General features: G+C 52.0%; 1 protein-coding gene and 1 pseudogene across 3 annotated transcripts; one reads left to right on the forward strand and one right to left on the reverse strand.

The window, feature by feature from the left end:
- Positions 1–837: 837 nt before the first annotated feature.
- Positions 838–18,100, reverse strand: S1PR2 (sphingosine-1-phosphate receptor 2). Of its 3 annotated transcripts, XR_002138465.3 has the most exons (3): positions 17,959–18,100; positions 15,286–15,369; positions 10,635–12,805 (listed from the first exon to the last, which is right to left on the reverse strand). XR_002138465.3 is itself a non-coding variant. In XM_088792488.1 (2 exons), exon 2 carries the CDS (start codon positions 3,304–3,306, stop codon positions 2,248–2,250), a length of 1,059 nt encoding a protein of 352 aa, XP_088648614.1. In that variant the 5' UTR covers positions 3,307–3,348; positions 17,959–18,098; the 3' UTR covers positions 838–2,247. The 3 variants fall into 3 exon arrangements, 2 of the variants coding, with proteins under 2 accessions (XP_088648614.1, XP_088648613.1); XM_088792488.1 differs by lacking the exons at positions 10,635–12,805; positions 15,286–15,369 and adding an exon at positions 838–3,348 and having other exon boundaries at positions 17,959–18,098; XM_088792487.1 differs by lacking the exons at positions 10,635–12,805; positions 15,286–15,369; positions 17,959–18,100 and adding exons at positions 838–3,348; positions 8,166–8,501.
- On the forward strand, positions 7,491–9,784 carry LOC148755268 (uncharacterized; annotated as a pseudogene).
- Positions 18,101–18,118: the final 18 nt, after the last annotated feature.

Raw genomic sequence — 18,118 nt, forward strand, 5'->3', positions numbered from 1 at the left:
GGTTGTGGCCTGTCTCCCTCACTCCTCTTACATTGGCTGCCCTCACATTTGTGCTGGTCTTGCTGGGTGAGACTTCAGCTTGGGGCCCTGGGTTCCCAAAGCTCCAGGTCTTCAAAGGAGCCACTGTGCCCTGTGCCTCTGGGCAAAGGAGTGGGGTGTTACCCTGGACCCAACCCCAGCTTCATCCCATCTGGGCTTCTCCTGGTTCTGGGTGGGGCTGGCAGCCCATACTTCCATGGCAAAGAGGGGGCTTGAGGATCCTTTCTCTGGCCCAGTGGTGCAGCTGGCAAGTTCCTGAGTCAGCACACCTGAGTTCAAATCCAAACAGGTGCTGTCCTAAAGGGCTGTGTCACTCTGAGGAGCTCACTTAACTTCTCTGAACCCACATCTCCATGAGAGTAATAGTAACTCTCACCTCCTGAGGAGTCACATCTTCATGCCTGGAAAGTGCTTGATGAAGGTCAGCCATTCCTCTGGGGAATACTGAGCTTTGGAGGGCCATCTGGACCCGTGTTCCCCAAGATCTCTCCAGCTTCTGGGGAGGGACATGTACTTGGGATGGAGGAGGAGGTCCCCACCACTCACCAGCTCTCTTTGAAGGAAAGCAGGGAGGCCTTCCACAACTGCCCTGGGGAAAGGCCAGCGTTGACCCCGTTTTCTCAGAAGCCACTACAGTCTTGGCCTGGGCAGAGCTGGGGGGTACAGAATGGGAACGCTGGTAAAGGGTGAGTTGCCTGGGCAGCGGCCACCCTCCCCTGTCCCATCTGCCCTCAGTCATAGGGCACTAATGGGGGAACTGCCACCTTAAGCCTGAAAAGAAAACAAAAAGAGAAATCAGACAGAGAAATTGAACAATTTATTAGCCTGGGCCTGGTCTGTCATGGGAGGGGGGTTATCTGGGGAGCCAAATGAGGGGAGACAAGCCCCCAACTGGCTACTTGCCCCCCAGATAGCACCCCCAGCCTTTGCATTCACAAGAAATCATTTTGACGCATGAGGTTTCTTTCCACGAGGTGAGCTGCAGCCCAGCTCTCAAGTGAGGAGATGAGCTAGCGATTACTAAGGGGTCTGTGGGGGACCGGACCCCTCTTTGGCAGCTTCAACACAGACATGAAACATTTTAAAATAACACCCATTCTGGGGAAAAGTGGTAAAGGCAGGGGGTCACAGGCACCACACATGTGCACACTCAGACACACAAGGACACTGACAGACACACATAAATATACATTTGTACCGCAATGACCTTACCACGTATCCACAGGATTTAGCCAAGTCCTTCTGGGGCAGGTTAGGGGAGAGACCCCTACAAATGTCCTTGGCACCCCCACCACCTGCTCCGTTTAATTCAACGTGAAATGAGGCACAGTGGGCTCCAAGGCTGCCCTGCCTTAGGAGATCTGGTACCTTGGCTGGGGCTGGAGGTGAGTATAACTTGGGGGTGGTTGTTTTTGGTGGGTGGGAGCGTCCTGGACTAACAGTTCCCCCAGAACTTTCTCAAGTTCTACCCTGTGCCACTAAGAGACCCAGAGCCCTCCTCAGCGCCCCAGACTGGTTTTTCTAGTCCTTGGTGATTCCTCTGCACCCCAAATAATGCAATTGGCCAATGAGGTCTGAGAACGGGATTCAGCCCCACCCCACCCCACATTCACCTCGTGGTTTCCTGGTATCTTGTGGAGTAAGAGGAAAGGGAAGAAATAGCCAAAGTGGCAGCTGGTAAAATTTGGGGAAGCTGTGGATTTGGGCCCAGGGAACCATTAGCTGGGACTGCCCGGATGGTCAGGGAGGAGGCCTCCAGCCCCTTAGGGCAGCGGTTCTAGGGAAGTGGACTGAGGTTGCCAGGAAAAGGTGGCAAGGAGGTTAAATTCAAAGAGGGGAGTTTGGCACAGAGTGGACAGTTGTGAAATGAAATTCTTTGTACCAGGTTGTAAATTGCTCCTGCCCTGAGCTCCTCTTGAGTGCCTGCCTGCTGTCACCCGGGCCCTTTCCATGTTCCCCAGACCTTCCATGATCCAGTTCTGAAGGAGTCACACAAGTCACTGCACTGGCCTCCAGGACCCGGCTGCAGCTCTGCCATCCGACTGGTCGGTGCCTCAGCCGGCCATACCAGGTGTGAAATATTTTCAGTATCACCCAGGTCTGTGGAGTGGGTCCACTTGCTTGGGAGCCTCACATCTCTGTCCAAGGTCACCCAGCGCCTCTCTACGGAGCCCTCTGCCATGGCCTGGTTGTCAGCCCACTTGTCCCTCAAACCATTGTGTTGCCCTCCAGAATTGTGGGTGACGTGGGCATGTGGGTGCCCCTCTCCAGTGAGCTAGAGCTGCGTAGGGGCAGGAGACGGCGGCCCGGGGTCCCGCCCCGCCGTCCCTGCACCCCTGCTGCCCGCCGCCAGCACTGCAGTGGCCGCAGTACCTCCCGCCGCAGGTCCCGGCTACGCCACGTGTAGATGACAGGGTTGAGCAGCGAATTGAGGGTGGCGAAGGCAAAGAAGTACTGGGCCTTATAGAGGATCGGGCAGGAGCGCACGGGACAGGCATAGTCCAGGAGGAGGATGCTAAAGGCAGGCAGCCAGCACACAATGAAGACACCTAACACAATGGTGACCGTCTTGAGCAGGGCCAGTGTCTGCGGGACAGCCACATCAGCTTGACTGGAGCGGACCACACAGTAAATGCGGACATACAGAGCTACAATGGCCAATAGGATGACGGAGAAGATGGTTACCACACAGAGCACGTAGTGCTTCGCATAGAGGGGCAGAACGGTGGAGCAGGCCTCGAGGTTGCCCAGGCAGTTCCAGCCAAGGATGGGCAGGCCACCAAGAGTCAGTGAGATGAGCCATGAGGCCGCGATGAGCAACAGCATGCGGCAGCTCTTGTCGCTGCCGTAGAGCTTGACCTTGGCAATGGCCACATGCCGCTCAATGGCAATGGCCAGGAGGCTGAAGACAGAGGCAGAGAGCGTGATGAAGGCTGAGCCCTCACGGGCGAACCACTGCACAGGTGTCAGCGTTAATGTGATAGAGCCTGAGAGCGAGGTATTGACTATGAAGGCCACACCCGCCAGCAGGTCTGAAGCCGCCAGGTTGCCCAGGAACAGGTACATGGCCGAGTGGAACTTGCTGTTGCGGGCGACCGCGATGAGCACTAGCAGGTTCTCCAGCACGATGGCACAGCACAGGATGATGATGAGGGCTGAGGCCACCTGGCGGGAGGGCGGGTCCTCCGTGGTCACCACCTCCTTGGTGTAATTATAGTGCTCTTGAACCTTGGTGGGGTTTAGGTACTCCGAGTACAGGCTGCCCATGGTGGGGCTCAGTGGCCGGCGGGGGCCATGGGGCTGTCAGATCTGCAGGGAGAAAAGACAGACAGACAGACAGACAAATACGTCAGTGCTGTGGCTGCTGCCTGGGCTCTGACTTTGGACAGCTGTGTTTCAAGTCCCAGCTCCACCACTCCTCACCGAGCGGCCACATGAAGTCAGAATTATCATGATCTCTGCTTTATAGATGGGAAACCCAGAGAAGTCAATTCACTTTCCCAAAATTTCAAAGCTAATAAGTGGCAGAGCCAAAGAGATCCGCTCCAAAGTCTCTTAACCTCTAGGCTACACTGTCTCTCAGAAGCTCCCCCAAATAGCATGAAGGATACAAAGTGGACGTTAGAAACCTTGCCTACCTACCCAGAGAGTGAGCTGTGGGCAGAAACTGGTGGACTTGCCTCTTCTTGAATACACTGGAGCCTTGGGCAGCAAGCTGCCTGCCAACCTGGGTCAGCAAGGTGCTCATTGCTGATAGCACCATCCCCAGCTCATTACCACCCACTGCCCTAGATTTCAGGCTGGGTCTAAGCCTTGAAGACATGGGTGCTCCCAACATAAGGTCTTGGGGAGACACCACGGTGGCCCTGAGGTTTGAGCATCCTAGAGGTCATATCATCTTCACGGGCCTAGACCTTGAAGGCAATCCAGGATTCAACCTCACTCCACCTCTCACATGCTGTGGGACCTTGGTCAAGTCATTTGACATGCAGCTTTAACGTCCTCATCTGTGCAATGGGGAGAAGAAAGCCCACTTCCTAGGCGTGATGGGGAATCCTGTTGAATGATGGATGAGGTACCCTTAACACATAGCAAGCTCTCAATAAATATTATTACCTCCCCTCTTACTGCCACACACTGCTCGGGACTAGTGACCTCCACCCAGTCTTTTGGGAGGGGATGTTGACTGAGCCAGGCAAGATTCTCAACAGCCTGTTCTCATCAGCACCATCTAGGCCTGCCCTTGGACAGAGGGTCCCAGCAGGGTGGGCAGGCCCTGGCACCCCCTCCCCAACCAGGATGAAATCCAGATGTGAGGCCCCTGTAACAAACAGGGTGGAGTCCTTGCTCCCTAGTCACATCCGGTGTGGGGAAGGCTAGGAGGGGGTGATGGGATGGGGGAGCCACAGGAGACCCGTCTGGGAGGTCCTGGCTGGGAGGATGGGGCAGCTGCGCTGAAATCATGTGAGCTATGAGGGGGTGTGCAGCCCCGCAGGGAGGAGGGCCGGTATTTGTTTCCATTAAAGCCTGAGTCACCCCCCCCCCAAGGAAAATTGAGCCGTGTGTGGGGGGGCGGGAAGAGGCGCGTGGGCAGAGAGGATGAGAGGCCGACATCATGGCCTCCCTCCAGCTTGGAGGGGGTGTTCTCAGAGGAGCTAGTGCAGTGTCTGCTTTTCAGGAGGGGAGCTAGGTGGAAGCTCCAGCCATTAGCTAAATGGGGGAGGGGAGCCACGGGAAGAGACCTCCCCAGGCTCCTGGAAACCAGCCTTGCAAGGACCATGTGTGCACCAAGAGCAGCGTTCCAGAAAAGGCTGGTTAGGCCGGCTCCTAGTGAGCCCGGGAGTGATGGGGGGCTTCCGGGGTCGCTCAGCCATCTCTGTCCCCTGGCCTTACGGAGGCAGCTGCTCCCCCTGGATGAAGGGGCATCCGTCCTAGTTAAGGAACAGAGAAGGGCTTGTGCGCATCCCCAAGGGCTGCCGCCCCGCCCAAATCACCACACAGAGGCCCCTTTTGTTCCCCTGCTGGACAGACAGGGCCTTGGGCGCCCTGATGCCCTCTGCCTGCTGCAGCCACCGGGAGCTGGCTTGGCCCAGGCGTGGCCGTACCAGAAAGGCCTCCGGCCAGAAACAGTCCGCACCCTGATTGGCTCATTTTCAATCCCAGAGCATCGAGCAATTCGCCTATTGGCCTGAGCTTTCCATTTTTGGCGTCTGATTGCCCCATTTGGAGGCGCTCTAACGCTAGTACTGCTAATCTGTTCCTGTCTAGGCTTCTGGAGCTCTTTTCTGGAGAATTAAGACTGTGCGGATGTCCCAGAGGAGAATTTGAACCACGGCCTGACCTCACACCCGATCAAACACCCCCATGCTGCCCTGGCCTACTGGGCCCCTCCTGAGGTTTAAAATTGAGAATCAAGGACCATCACAGGCCTGGAAAGCACCCTTGTTAGTGGGGCAAGAAGCCCAGGGCGTGTACCATGGCCGCCACCACCTCCCTCCCTGATGAGGGGCCACCACCCTCTCTAGTCTGGCGGCCAAGAAAAAGATTTATGGCTGCTTCCTGGAGAAATAAGAAATGGATTCAGCCTTCAAACCCCAGGGACGGACCAAAAAGTCTGTCTCCTTCCCTGGGGGAGTCCTCTTCCCTGGGGGAGTAAGACTGGGGCAAAGCACCCTCACTTTCTGCAGCCCAGGAGGCTGTCAAGGCATCCTCAGAAGGAGGGGTGGCTCTACTAGTTGGAGAAGGGAAAACAGGCCCACACTCTCATCTTCTCCACTAGGACATTGCTAAAGTGGGAGCTTGAGGCAGGTTGGTACTCCCCAGAAAGAGGAAGCCGGCCTAAAGGTTGGGGCTGGCAGTCACCCCCAGGCAAATGCAGGCCTTGCTTGCTTCCCCTCCCTGTGTCAGGCTCCCAGGCCTGGCTACACACAGAGCCTGTCTCCTGTTCACCTTCACCAAGGCAGTCCTGACTCCTCCCTAAAGGCTTGGTAGAGGTCACTGGACTCAGAACCAGGAATTGTCAGGCCTGAAATGGAGAGAGAGGGTCAAGTGACAGGGTTTTGAGGGAAGGGAAAAGAGACAGATCAAGACTGTTTAGGGGGAGATTAGGAGAGCGGAAGACAGGAGGAAGCTCAGTGGCTTCCAAGAGCTCCTCCCCCAAGCTCCACTGAGGCAGGCGCTATGGCTAGGGTTCCCACTTGTCACACACTGATCCCATGCTACTTGCCCTAAGGTAGCCCCTCACCCTTTCTATTGGTTTCCCTTCAGGCCCCCCTGTACACTGCCCTTCTCCACACAGCAGCCAGGGGGGGTGCTTTTTTAAAGCTCCAATGTGTCACTCTTCAGCTCCAAATTCTTCCATGGCTCCCCACTGCCCCAAATGGCCCGGCCCTACCCACTTAGCCTCCTCCAGCTCTCCCCAAGGGTCGCTCCACTCCAAACACACTGGACACCTCAGAGCCTTTGCCCCTGTTGTTCCTCTACCTGACATGCCCTTCCCCCAAATCCTTAAATGACCGCCTCCTCATCTTTCAAGCTTAAGTTTTAACACGTTGCCTACGGATCACTAGATCACGAGAATCTTCATGAGGGATTTAAACCCCGCCGTAAGCAACGTGTTAAGGTCACTTGCTCTGATCACCAGTCTACCATAGCTGCCTTCTCCATGCCCTTTCTATCACAGCATCTTGATTTGTTATCTTCACAGCACTTGGCAATTTTTAAAATTACATTGTACAATAGTTCTAGTTTTCTGTCTGGCTTCCACAGTAGAATCTAAGTGTTGGAGGCCAGCAACCAGCTCCATTTTCACCCTTTGGAATGATGCCGAGCATACAGAAGGTGCTCAGAAAACATGTGAGATGGATGAAGGGATGGATGAATGGATGGATGTATGGATGGATGAATGAATGAATGAATGCATGCATGCATGCATACATGAATGAATGAGGCCTCAGTGGGCCTCCGAAGGAGGTGGCTTCTAAACTTAGCCCAGCCCCAATCAACCCAAAGGAGGCTGGAGGCACCCTTGGTCTGATGGCAGGCCCCCCTACCAGGGGAGCCCAGCGCATCCGGGAGACAGAACCCGCCCCCACCCTCAGGGCACAGTCTCGGTCTCCTTATCTGGCCGTGGAATGCGCGGTATCCACACTCCAGGCCGCTGGGCCCGTATCCACACTCCAAACAGTTGAGCCGGCGCCTCCTCTCTCCGCGACAGCCGCAAGCTAGGAACCTCCACATCTCCAAGCGGGGTTGGGGGATTACTCTCTGTCCCACCCAGGACACCGCCTGGATATTCCCAGAGTATTTGGGAAATGTGGTGGGGGAGATCCCAGCCGCAGCTGCACCGCGAATGCCCCACGCGCGCCAAGCAGGGTACCCAGGAGCACCTGACTAGAATAAAGTCGGGGGGAAGGGGTGGAAATCCCCGGGTGAGTCAACTCGTGCCGGAGATGGGGGCGACGTCCCAACGCTCCGCTGGGTCCGTGACCCAGCGGGGTCCGTGCCACGCACGTCGGCACCCACGCCCCATCCCCGGGCCCCAGAGTAAAGAGGAGGCGCCGCAGCCACGCAGTCCTGTTCCCGGTCCTTCCAGAACAAAGCCACGCCCCCATGGGGGGACTGAAGAAGACGAACTACTCAAGGAAACTGAGGCAGCGACCCAGACAGGCAGGTAGTGGGCGACTGCCCTTTTCGGGGCCCCGCCCCTTGGCTTGGAGGCTCCTCGCGCGCGGCACCTTTTGCCCACGTCCAACTGGAGTCAGCTAGGAGGGGCGCCCTACCCCCGCCTACACACTCCCCAAACCCGGGACCCCAGGCACGCCGTCCGGCCTCCCAGTCTCCGGCCGAAAACGCTCGGATTCCGCCTTCTCCCCGGCGTCAACTTCCTGCCGCTGGGGAAGGCGGGGAGCGCAGTCTGGGGGTTCGCGGCCGGCCGAGGAAGTGAAGATCGCCTGGAGTCGTGGAGAGGGCGCACGGTGACCACTCCCTCAGTGCAGCAGGAGCACCGCAGCGCTTGCGCGCCCGGGTGTGCCCGGACCCTCAGCCAGCGCCCCCCCAGCTCCGATACGGGGACCTCGGAGGACCTGGCCCGCCCTTTCTGTCTCCCACTCGCCACGCACGCTCACCTGGTTTGGCTGGCCCGGGTCCCTGCCCTGACCAGAGGGGCTTTGGCGTCTGCGCCCCCGGGACGGCCGCGGCTAGGGCTGGGGCTGCCCGCCGGGCTCGGCTGCGTCCCGGGGCTCAGGACCCGGTACGCGGGGGGGCGGGGGGGCGGGGAGAGGCGCCGCCTCGGCCCCCCACTCGCCCCGCCCTCCTCTCCTCCCCTTTCCGGCTGCAGCGGCAATGAATTCCAGATGTGGCCTGCTTGCCCCGGCGTGCTTGGGGGCCGGCGGGGGAGGTTCTCGGGTCCCTTTGTCCACCCCCCCCACCTTCCGCCCTGCCCCTCCCAGCCGCCTCCCGTGAGAAACCGGCTGGCGCATGACATCACGCAGCCCCGTGACTTTACGTCGCTCCTGACCAGGTGGCCTGAACCTGAAACAGCTGTCTCCAGATATCTAGCAGACACTGTCTTGGCCCATCCCTGAGACCCTAGAATTGGAGGAGAGCACGGGATCCCCTTTATTTACTCAACAAGGAGCCATGAAGCATCTACTATGTGTCAACGCAGCAAATAGGCATTAACCATCTACAGTGCGTTCATTTAAAAAACAAAGTTCCAACCATGTGCCAGGCCCTGCCCCAAAGACAGAACTGGTTTTTGCTTCGATAGTATCCCAGAATTCAAGTGCTGCCTCCTCTCCTAGAAGATTGGGCGCACCCAACATCCTATCCTGCCATTGCCAGTGGCTGTCCTGCCCTCTCTGCGGTGGCCCTGCAGGCCCAGGTTGCACCCTGCCTTCCTAGTTGGGACCAATTTGCAATGGGGTTCTTCAGTTTCCCCCTCTTTCCCTCATTCAGTCTTTGAGGAGGGAACTATTTGTGAAAACACAAACATAATCCGCTTATATGTTTATTTATCAAATACATGAAGTATCTGCTACGTGCCAGACACTGTTCTAAAGGCTGGAGACACATCAGGGAACAAAACAGGTAAAATACCCTGTCTGCGGTAGAGCTAATGTCCTACTGGATGTGGACAGAATATCCAGAATATTGCAGGAAGAAGAAATTGGTAAATTTCCTGGGAGAGGAACTGAAAGATAGATAGGGGAAAGGGCATGGGATGGAGGCCGCTTTCACTCTATGAATCCTTTGTACCTTTTGACTTTTGTAACATGTGCGTACGTGCCATATTCCAACAATAAATTAAATTTAAAACTAGGCCTGCTCAATGCCCAGACAGTGCAATAAAAAGGAGGGAGAGGGTAGGTGCACTCTTCTGTATGATTACTATACTTCAAAAAAGCAAACCGATAAAAAATGGTACCTGTAACCCCCATGTTCACTGTGGCATTATTCATAACAGACAAGATATGGAAACAACCTAAGTGTTCCTTAATGGATGAATGGATAAAGAAGATGTGATATATATTTTTCCATATATACAAAAAACATAATAATGGAATACCAGTCAGCCTTAAAAAAGAAGGAAATCCTGTCATTTGTGAAAACATGGGTGGACCTTGAGGGCATTATTAAGTGAAATAAGCCACAGAGAAAGACAAATAGTGCATAGTGTCACTTGTATGTGCAATCTAAAAAAGAAAATCAAACTCACAGAAACAGAGCAGGAAAGTGTTTGCCAGGGGCTGAGGTGGGGGAAACAGGGAGAGGGTGGTAAAATGGTACAAGCTTTCAGCAATCAGATGGATAAGGTCTGAGAATCTAATGTGAAACATGGTGACTATGGTTTATAATACTGTATGATATAATTGAAATTTGCTGAGAGTAGAACTTAAATGTTCTCACACACAAACCCCCACAGATAAATATGTGAGGTGATGGATGTGTTAATTAACTCACTGGGAAGAATCTTTTAGAATGTATACGTATATCGAATCACCACAAAGTGCACTTTAAATAACACAATTTTATATGTCAATGATACCTCAATAAAGCTGAAATTAAACAAACAAAAATTTAAGGCTGCTTGATACCCAGACAATGCAACCAATAAAAAGAAGAGAGAAGGTAGGTGTACTCTTCTGAATATATATTATACTTCATAGTGTTGAAAAGCAAAATGATGAAAAAGGGAATTAAAATGGATCCCTTTATGCCTATTAAAAAATTAAAATGGAGTAGTCTTGTATGTACTAATGTGAAACTGTCTTCAACATGTTAAATTGGAAAAAGCACAATATAGACCAGTTTGCATTGTTTGTCTGCACTTCTGGGTGTATTTATAAGGGCTGTATAAATACACACACATTTGCCTGGGGACTCACAGGCCATCTCTGGGAGATGGCATGAGACACCAGTCACAGTGGTTACCCTCAGGGAGGGGAACTAGCGGGCCAGGGGAACAGGTGAGAAGTCACCAGACTTTTCGTGGGTTACTGTGGTGGGGACTTTGAAATTTTTAGCTCACATTGCCAATTCAAAAAATTTACAAAGACATGAAAAATGAAATAAAAGGTAATAAATCACCAGACTTCTAGTTGTAAAATCGTTTCTGTAATAATAGTAATCAGTAATATCAATAATATAAAAAACAATAACATTGTTAATAAAGATATCATTATTATTCAACATACCAATATTAACAAATTTATATTAATAAACATCTTTACATTATTAATAAAGAAATGTATATTAAAACCAACAGATTAATGCTACACATATGTATGCAGCATATATATTCATCTAATGCACAACGTATAATGCTCAGTGCTGGCTCTCGTGATGCCTTGTTGGTTTCTACCATGCAAAGCTGATAGTCTGATGGAGGAGACTGAAGAAACCAGAGAGTTCTAACAGAGGGCAGCAGGGCTTTGATGCAGAGATAAGAAAAGAAAAGTCAGACAGCCACTTTGCTCCTTTTCCAGAGCCAGATTTCAGTGTCCATTCAGTTCCAGGCGAGCTCTTGGGGTCCACTCGGACCTTGGCAAAATCTCACTGACTCTTCTGCCAAGTGAACTGTATTGCCTGTGCAGCCTCTAGAGACCAGGTGTTCAACCCACAGGCACAGAAAAAACTGGGTCTTCTCCTTGCTATCGAGCGGAAATCTCAGCCTTCCGTAGAGACCTGAAGCCTGGGGAGGAAGTGCCCCCCCCCAACTTGCCTGGGCTGGCTCAGCAGTTTGCCATCCCCCCAGAGACCTGGGGGTGGGGGTGATGTCAAGGCCACAGACATATCCGGAGTCTGTTAGGGGTACCCTGGCTCCTAGACATGGTGATGTCCTCAGGGACACAGATACACCCACAAGCAACTTCCGCCCCCCTCTTCTCCCCTCCCCCTCCACTTCTGGGGCAACATGAAGTCTCTGCCAGGTCAGCTGAGGGAATGGGCTGGAGAACTGGAAAATACTAGAGGCCTAGACTTCCTGATAGTCTGGGGGCATCAAGGGGAAAGCTGGGCCCTGCTCTAGGGGGACCCTTGAGCGAGAAAACAGTGGAAGAAGAAGGAAACAGGGCCCTTCTCTTGGGGAGCTCCCAGGAAGAGGAAAGAGATGACAGAAGAGGCTCGGACTAGCCTTCACTAATTATAGGGCTACTGACAATAATGGCTAACGCTCACGCGACTCACACTGCACGGGGTGCGGCTCTACGAACCCTCACAGCCCTAGGAGGTGGGGAATGTTATTATCATCATCCCATTGTTTTAAATAGACTTTATTTTTAGGACAACTTTAGGTTCACAGCAAAACTAAGCAGAAAGTACAGTGATTTCCCTCCCATATCCCCTCTTCCCTCACACAAGCGTAGCCTTCCCCCACTATCAACATCAGAGACGTGCATTTGTTATACTTGATGAACTTACATTGACAGATCACCATCACCCCAAGTTCAGAGTCATTGCAGTTCACTCTTGGTGTTGTACATTCTGCACGTTTGGACAACTGTAGAATAACATGTATCCACCTTTATAGTCTCATAACGGAGTAGTTTCACTGCCCTAAAAATCCTCTGTGCTCCACCTATTCGTCCCTCCCTCCCCCTGAATCCCTGGCAACCCGATCTTCTTACTGTCTCCACAGTTTTGCCTTTTCTCACCAATCTATGTTAAAGATGAAGAAACTGAGACACACAGTAGTGTGGGGATTTGAACTTGCTCATCCCGTCCTCAACCCAGTCCAGATGCAGTGACCCCCTTCCCTGCTCCAGCAGGTCAGGATAGAAGGGTGATGGTCACAACTCAGGACAACATGGGTCATTGGTGAGACGTGGAACATTCTCTATAATCCAGGTGAGGGGAACCCTCTGATCTCTCTCTGATCCTACCCCACCCCAAATTTTGTGAACTCCCCCAAATCAATGAGGCCCAGGCCTACCCTTCATTCTCCCTGGGCCTCCACTTTCCTCCCACCCCACGGCTCTTGGCTTTTGGCAGGAGAAACTGCATAAAAAGAAGTGTCTGAGACAGGTCCCAACTTTCTGATCATCACTCCGGCACTGGGGGAAGGGGCCCCAGCTGCAGAGAAGCTTTCCAGATGCTGATCTTGGCAGGCGGTGGGGCTGCAGCCGCCTCGTCTCCTCCGTCCATGGGCTTGGGGCCCACTTTCAGCTTCAGGGATGGGCTGGGGAGGCCCCCAGTGGAGGCCATCCCCTGCCACGTCTGCACCAGATGCGGTCTTAGCCCTTCCATCCTGGGAAGGGTGGGCTCTCTATTCCGGACAAGAGAGACACGCACAGTTAGAGAAGAGGGGAAGACCCGAGGCCCAGTTCTCAGCAAGTTCCCCGACCCAGCATAATAGAACCAGCTGACATATACACCGTGCCAGTTATTGTCTAAAAGCTTTGCAAATATCAACTCATGAAAAGCTCATAGCGGCTGCCTCAACCAGGGAATGAATAGACAAACTGTAGTCCATTCTTACACAGAAGACCACTCAGGAATCTATTTGGGACCACTAGTTCCAAAAGGAAAGGACTAGTGATATATAACAACACGGATGAATATCAAATGCATTATAACGAGGGAAAGAAGCCAGACACAAAGGGCTACATGGTGCATGATTCCATTTCTATGGCGTTCTAGAAAAGGCCAAACTACAGGGATGGTGAACAGACCAGTGGTTGGCAGGGCCTGGGGTTGGGGAAGGATTTGACCACAGAAGAGCACGGGGGAATTTTTGGGTGATGGAACCATTTTATATCTGGATCGTGGTGGTGGTTACGCAACTACATATGTTTGCAGAAACTTATAGAACTATACACTGAAAAGAGAAGACTTTATTGTATCTTAAAACAAAAACAAACAAACAAAATCCCTCACAGCTGTCTTACATCAGGAAAATAGAAGCACCTCAAATGGAGGGGATTTAATAATTTAGAAATTATTAGCACATAGGGAGGCTGTGTCCAATGGGAGATGCTACCAGGAGCAGTTGGGAAGAAATGTCCTGGCTTCTCTTATCCTCCTGCCTTCCAATCTACCCTTGGCCTACCATTGGTGCAGTGTGTGCAGAAGCCAGTGGACAATGGAAATATTTTGTGCAGGGGTCAGCCTGTATCCATGAGGCAGGGGCAGGGCAGGGAATGGGTGATCTAAGGACACAAAGACTTAAGCCAGCACAAACGATGTGAGGTAGGGGCACTTTTGCCCCATTTTACAGAGGAGGAAACTGAGGCCCAGCAAACCCATGTGCCTTGCCCAGGGGTTCAAGCCTTGAGGAGGAAGGTCTGGATCTCTGCCAAGATCTGGCCGGAAGGCTGGTTCTGTGCCTTTTTTTGCTCCAAGCCCCCAATGCAGCTGAACCAAAGGGAACTAAAAGGGAATGGAAACGGCTATGCAAATGAGGCCCATCCCCAGGGGTTGGGGGGAGGGGTGCCTCATTGGGAGACTCCTCCTCCTCCCCTGCTTGGCAGTTGCCCACAAACTGAGCTGCAAACACACAGCAGATGTTGTGGCAGTTGATAGGGAGCACTTCAGACAGGTCAGAGACCCCCCATCAAGCCTGCACTCACACTGGGCTCCTCCTATCTGAGGGCTGCCCGGAATATTCCAACCTTGACCTCTGGCCTTTGTGAAAACACTTGCACAGTGATGAGGGACTAGGAAAGGTTAGATGCTGGGGGCCTTCCAGCTTCTAAAGTGTGTGCCCTAAATTGCTATCATGCCTGTGGCCAGCAGAGATCCTCTGTGGGCCCAAAGGCTGATGCTGGCCCCATGCCACTGGGGACAGAGGTCACCTGCAGTTGATCTAAGGAGTAGGCTGGACACATCAACCTTTGACCTTCATCTAGGCATGGGCCAAAATGGTCAACCTTTGAGCCTTGCAGTGTGCAGATCTTGCGGTCATCACCTCTCTTTCATTAAAGCTCATACTCGATATGCTGGGAGAGGGGGAACTCTGTGCAAAGTACTTTCTCTACATTCCATGTGTTCAATTACTGTGTATGAGAACTTATTGGGACCCTTAGCAATGGGGGCCAGCAGTGAAAGAAACAAAGAACACTGTCATCCAGGAACTGATGTTCCAGTGAGGGAGACAGACAAGCGTCAGGAAAATAAGAACATCATGTCATCTGTTAGAAGGTGGTAAAAGTTCTGGAAACTAATGACACCAGGAAAGCCGATGAGGAAAATGGGGGTACCAAGAGAACAGTGATTTTAGACCCAGGGTCACCAGAGGTCACATTTGAGCAAAGACCTGAAGGAGGTCAGGGAGTGGTCCAGGCAGAAGAAATGACATGTGCAAAGGCCCTGAGGCTGGCATGGGATTGACAGGTCTGGTGAGAAGTCTACTATGGCAGAAACCACAGAGTGACAGGTGGGAGGAGGTGAGGCAGGTGGGCTGCAGGACTTGTGGACTGTAGTAAGGACTCTGGCTTTTGCGCTAAATGAAATGGGAGGTATGGAGAGTTCTGAGCAGATAAGGGATGTGATCTACCTCCTGTTTATAAGCTCCCTCTGTGGGAGGAAAAGGACGGTGGGGAGTGAGGACGAAAGGAAAGAGAACTCTTATCTACTACACAGCTCAGTATGGGAGGGTTTGTGTGTGTCTCATTTAACAATTCGTAAACCAAATTCTGAGAGCTAACCACTTGCCCACAGACACAGCCAATTAACAGCATCGTCTGGATTTGAACCTGTGTCTATGTGACTCCAGCACCATTGGATAAATAATCGTTTCTTGGGTACCTTATGTGTCCGTGACTTCAGGGTGATAGAGACTTTAAAACCCAGAAGACAAAAGGAGGGCTTTCTCTGCTTCTGGTAATACTCCTGCAACAGAGCAATGAGAGAAGGAAATGACTCAAGAAACATGTATTGGGGCCAGCAAGGTGGCTCAATTGGTCGGAGCGCGGGCTCTCAACCACAAGGTTTGCTGGTTGGACTCCTCAAATCCTGCAAGGGATGGTGGGCTCCATCCCCCACAACTAAGATTGGATACAGGGCCTAGAGCTGAGCTGCCTCTGAGCTCCCAGGTGGCTCAGTTGGTTGGAGCGCATCCTCTCAACCACAAGGTTGCAGGTTCGACTCCCTCCAAGGGATGGTGGGCTATGCCCCCTGCAACTAGCAACGGCAACTGGACCTGGAGCTGAATGGTGCCCTCCACAACTAAGATTGAAAGGACAACAACTTGACTTGGAAAAAGTCCTGGAAGTACACACTGTTCCCCAATAAAGTCCTGTTCCCCTTGTCCAAGTAAAAGAAAAAGAAAAAGAAAAAAAGAAACATGTATTGAGCCCCTACTGTGTTACAAGCACTAGACTGGGTGCTGGGACTACAGCAGAGAACACACAGGAGCAAAATTTCTACACTCTAATGAAGGAGACAGACAAAAAGCATTAAAAAATGGGAAATTATATGGGATGTTAGAAATACTGATGGGGAAAAAATAGGGCAGGATGAGGGAGTCAAAAGGGCCAGGGGTGGGGAATGCAATTTTAAGTAGTGTGCTCAAGGACAGGCTTTTTGGAGGAGATGACGTTTGAGCAAAGAATTAAAGGAGGTGAGGGATCAAGTCATGTGGAGCTCTGGGAAAAGTATGTTCCAGGCTGAAGGAACAACAGCATGGAATTTGAAACACACATCCACAATTATTATTGCAGGGATATTCTTGCAAAGGCCCTGAGGTGGGTTCAACATAAATGAATGAGTTAACGAATAAAGCATGTGGCTGTCAGAAAAGTCCAGCCACCCCGGACCCCGCTACACTCTCCCCACATCTGGCCTTTGCGACTTGTTCCCTCAGCCTAGAACACATTTTCTTCTCTGGACAAAGTCCAGATGGACCCTCAATTCTTAGCTTTCAGGTTACAGCTTCAGGAAAGCCAACTCTGAGGCTCTTGTCCCCACTCATTATGAGTTCTTCCTCTGGGTTCCCACAGACCCTGAAGACCTTTCCTATTCCGATTCCTCAGCCTTCTTCACTGGACTGTATCTCAAGGGTATCTACTGGATTTACCCCAGCGGTACACAGTAGGTACCTAATAAATTATTAAGCAACTAAAATGCTGTTCCCTCATTCACCACATAAAATACGAACTCCCTGGCACAGGACAGAGTTCTAAATCTGCCTGTAAAATCATACACTGGTTCTGAGAGGAGACACACAGCTGGTTGTAGTGGTGGCTTCTGGGAGGGGAACAGGGGCGGGGGTGCAGGGAGGGGAACTGGGGGGTGTAGGGGACAGAGGTTGGAGAATGCAGGTTTTTCAGTCTAGTTATCTTTTTGTCGTTTTTGAAAATTTTTTTACCAGGTGTGTGAATTATCTATGCAAACATAAAATGAATAAATAAAATTCTACAATATAAAGGATTAAAAGACCTTTTTAAATTGCAAAGAGTGTGGAATTTTAAACACACATCCACAGTTATTCTTGCAGGGATAGAATACACAATGAAATACATTGTAAATTTTCTGTAACAGTTTTTATAATATATATCAGATGGCAAAAAAAAAAAAAGCCCATATATTTAGCATATCATCCAAATCCTCCAAGGGCCACCCCTATCCCTACCTTGGCTCTTGACTTGCTTTGATGACAAAACTCACATTTAATAATAATAATAATAATAATAATAATAATGTTAGGTGTAAGTATTCACCTTGTGCCAGGCATGGCACGCTTCGTCTTCAGTATTTCATCGAAGTCTCATAACCACCCTGTTTTCCAGATAAGAAAACTGAGGTTGGCTCCAGACCACGTTCTGGGCCCCTGAGCTCTGTCCAGACAGAACAGACCTCCAGGTGATCAAGCCTGACCAGGCGAGGAAGGCTGCTATGGGCGCGTGGCGCCCCCTGGAGGTCATGCAGTGAACGTGGCAAAGACCCTAAAAACGAGCATTTGGATTTCTGTTGAGGATGTGGGCAACAAGAGTGCAATCCAGGATCTGTGGACTCTCCACTTTGCTCTGTCCTCGGAGAGCCCTGGCAGAACCCTGGCCTGGGGAGTGAGGGAGACACAGACCTAATCTGAGGGGATTAAGGGGGACGTAGCCTTGCCCTGGGGGATCTAAGCGGATAGCCACGGTCCGGTAGGCCCAAACCTGAGAGCGTTCTGTGTGAGACAGGGCCCTGCACTTCAACAAACAAAACCACTTTACTGGATAGAGAAAAACCACCGTGGAGAATCTTGTAGGCTAGATGGGAGCGAGACCAGGAGGGCGAGGCTGAAACAAAAAGCGTAACACTTATTGGTCCTATTCCCTTAGGTGTCCGCCTCAGAACCGCCCAGCCATGGGCAGGCCATTTTTCCACACTTAACGCTCATTGTTGACTGAGGGGCGTGACCTTTGGGCAGGGAAGGTCTTCTTGGCTGGACTCCTACACAGGCTCTAGGATCGGACCCAATAGGGCAAGACTTACGGGCGGGCGGGCTTCTTGTTGTAGGATCGCATTCCCAGGTGTCTCCGAGGGTCCGTTAGGCCAGCAGTGGAAATTGAGGTCTGGGGGTTAGCCTTTGGATGGTGGTGGGGGCACGCTGGGCCGGGTCCCGTCGTCATCGCTCTCGCAAGCTCCCCTTTCT

This window comes from Rhinolophus sinicus, chromosome 15 (assembly GCF_057876585.1).
Source record: "Rhinolophus sinicus isolate RSI-liver-muscle chromosome 15, RSI-T2T, whole genome shotgun sequence".
Lineage (NCBI taxonomy): Eukaryota > Metazoa > Chordata > Mammalia > Chiroptera > Rhinolophidae > Rhinolophus > Rhinolophus sinicus.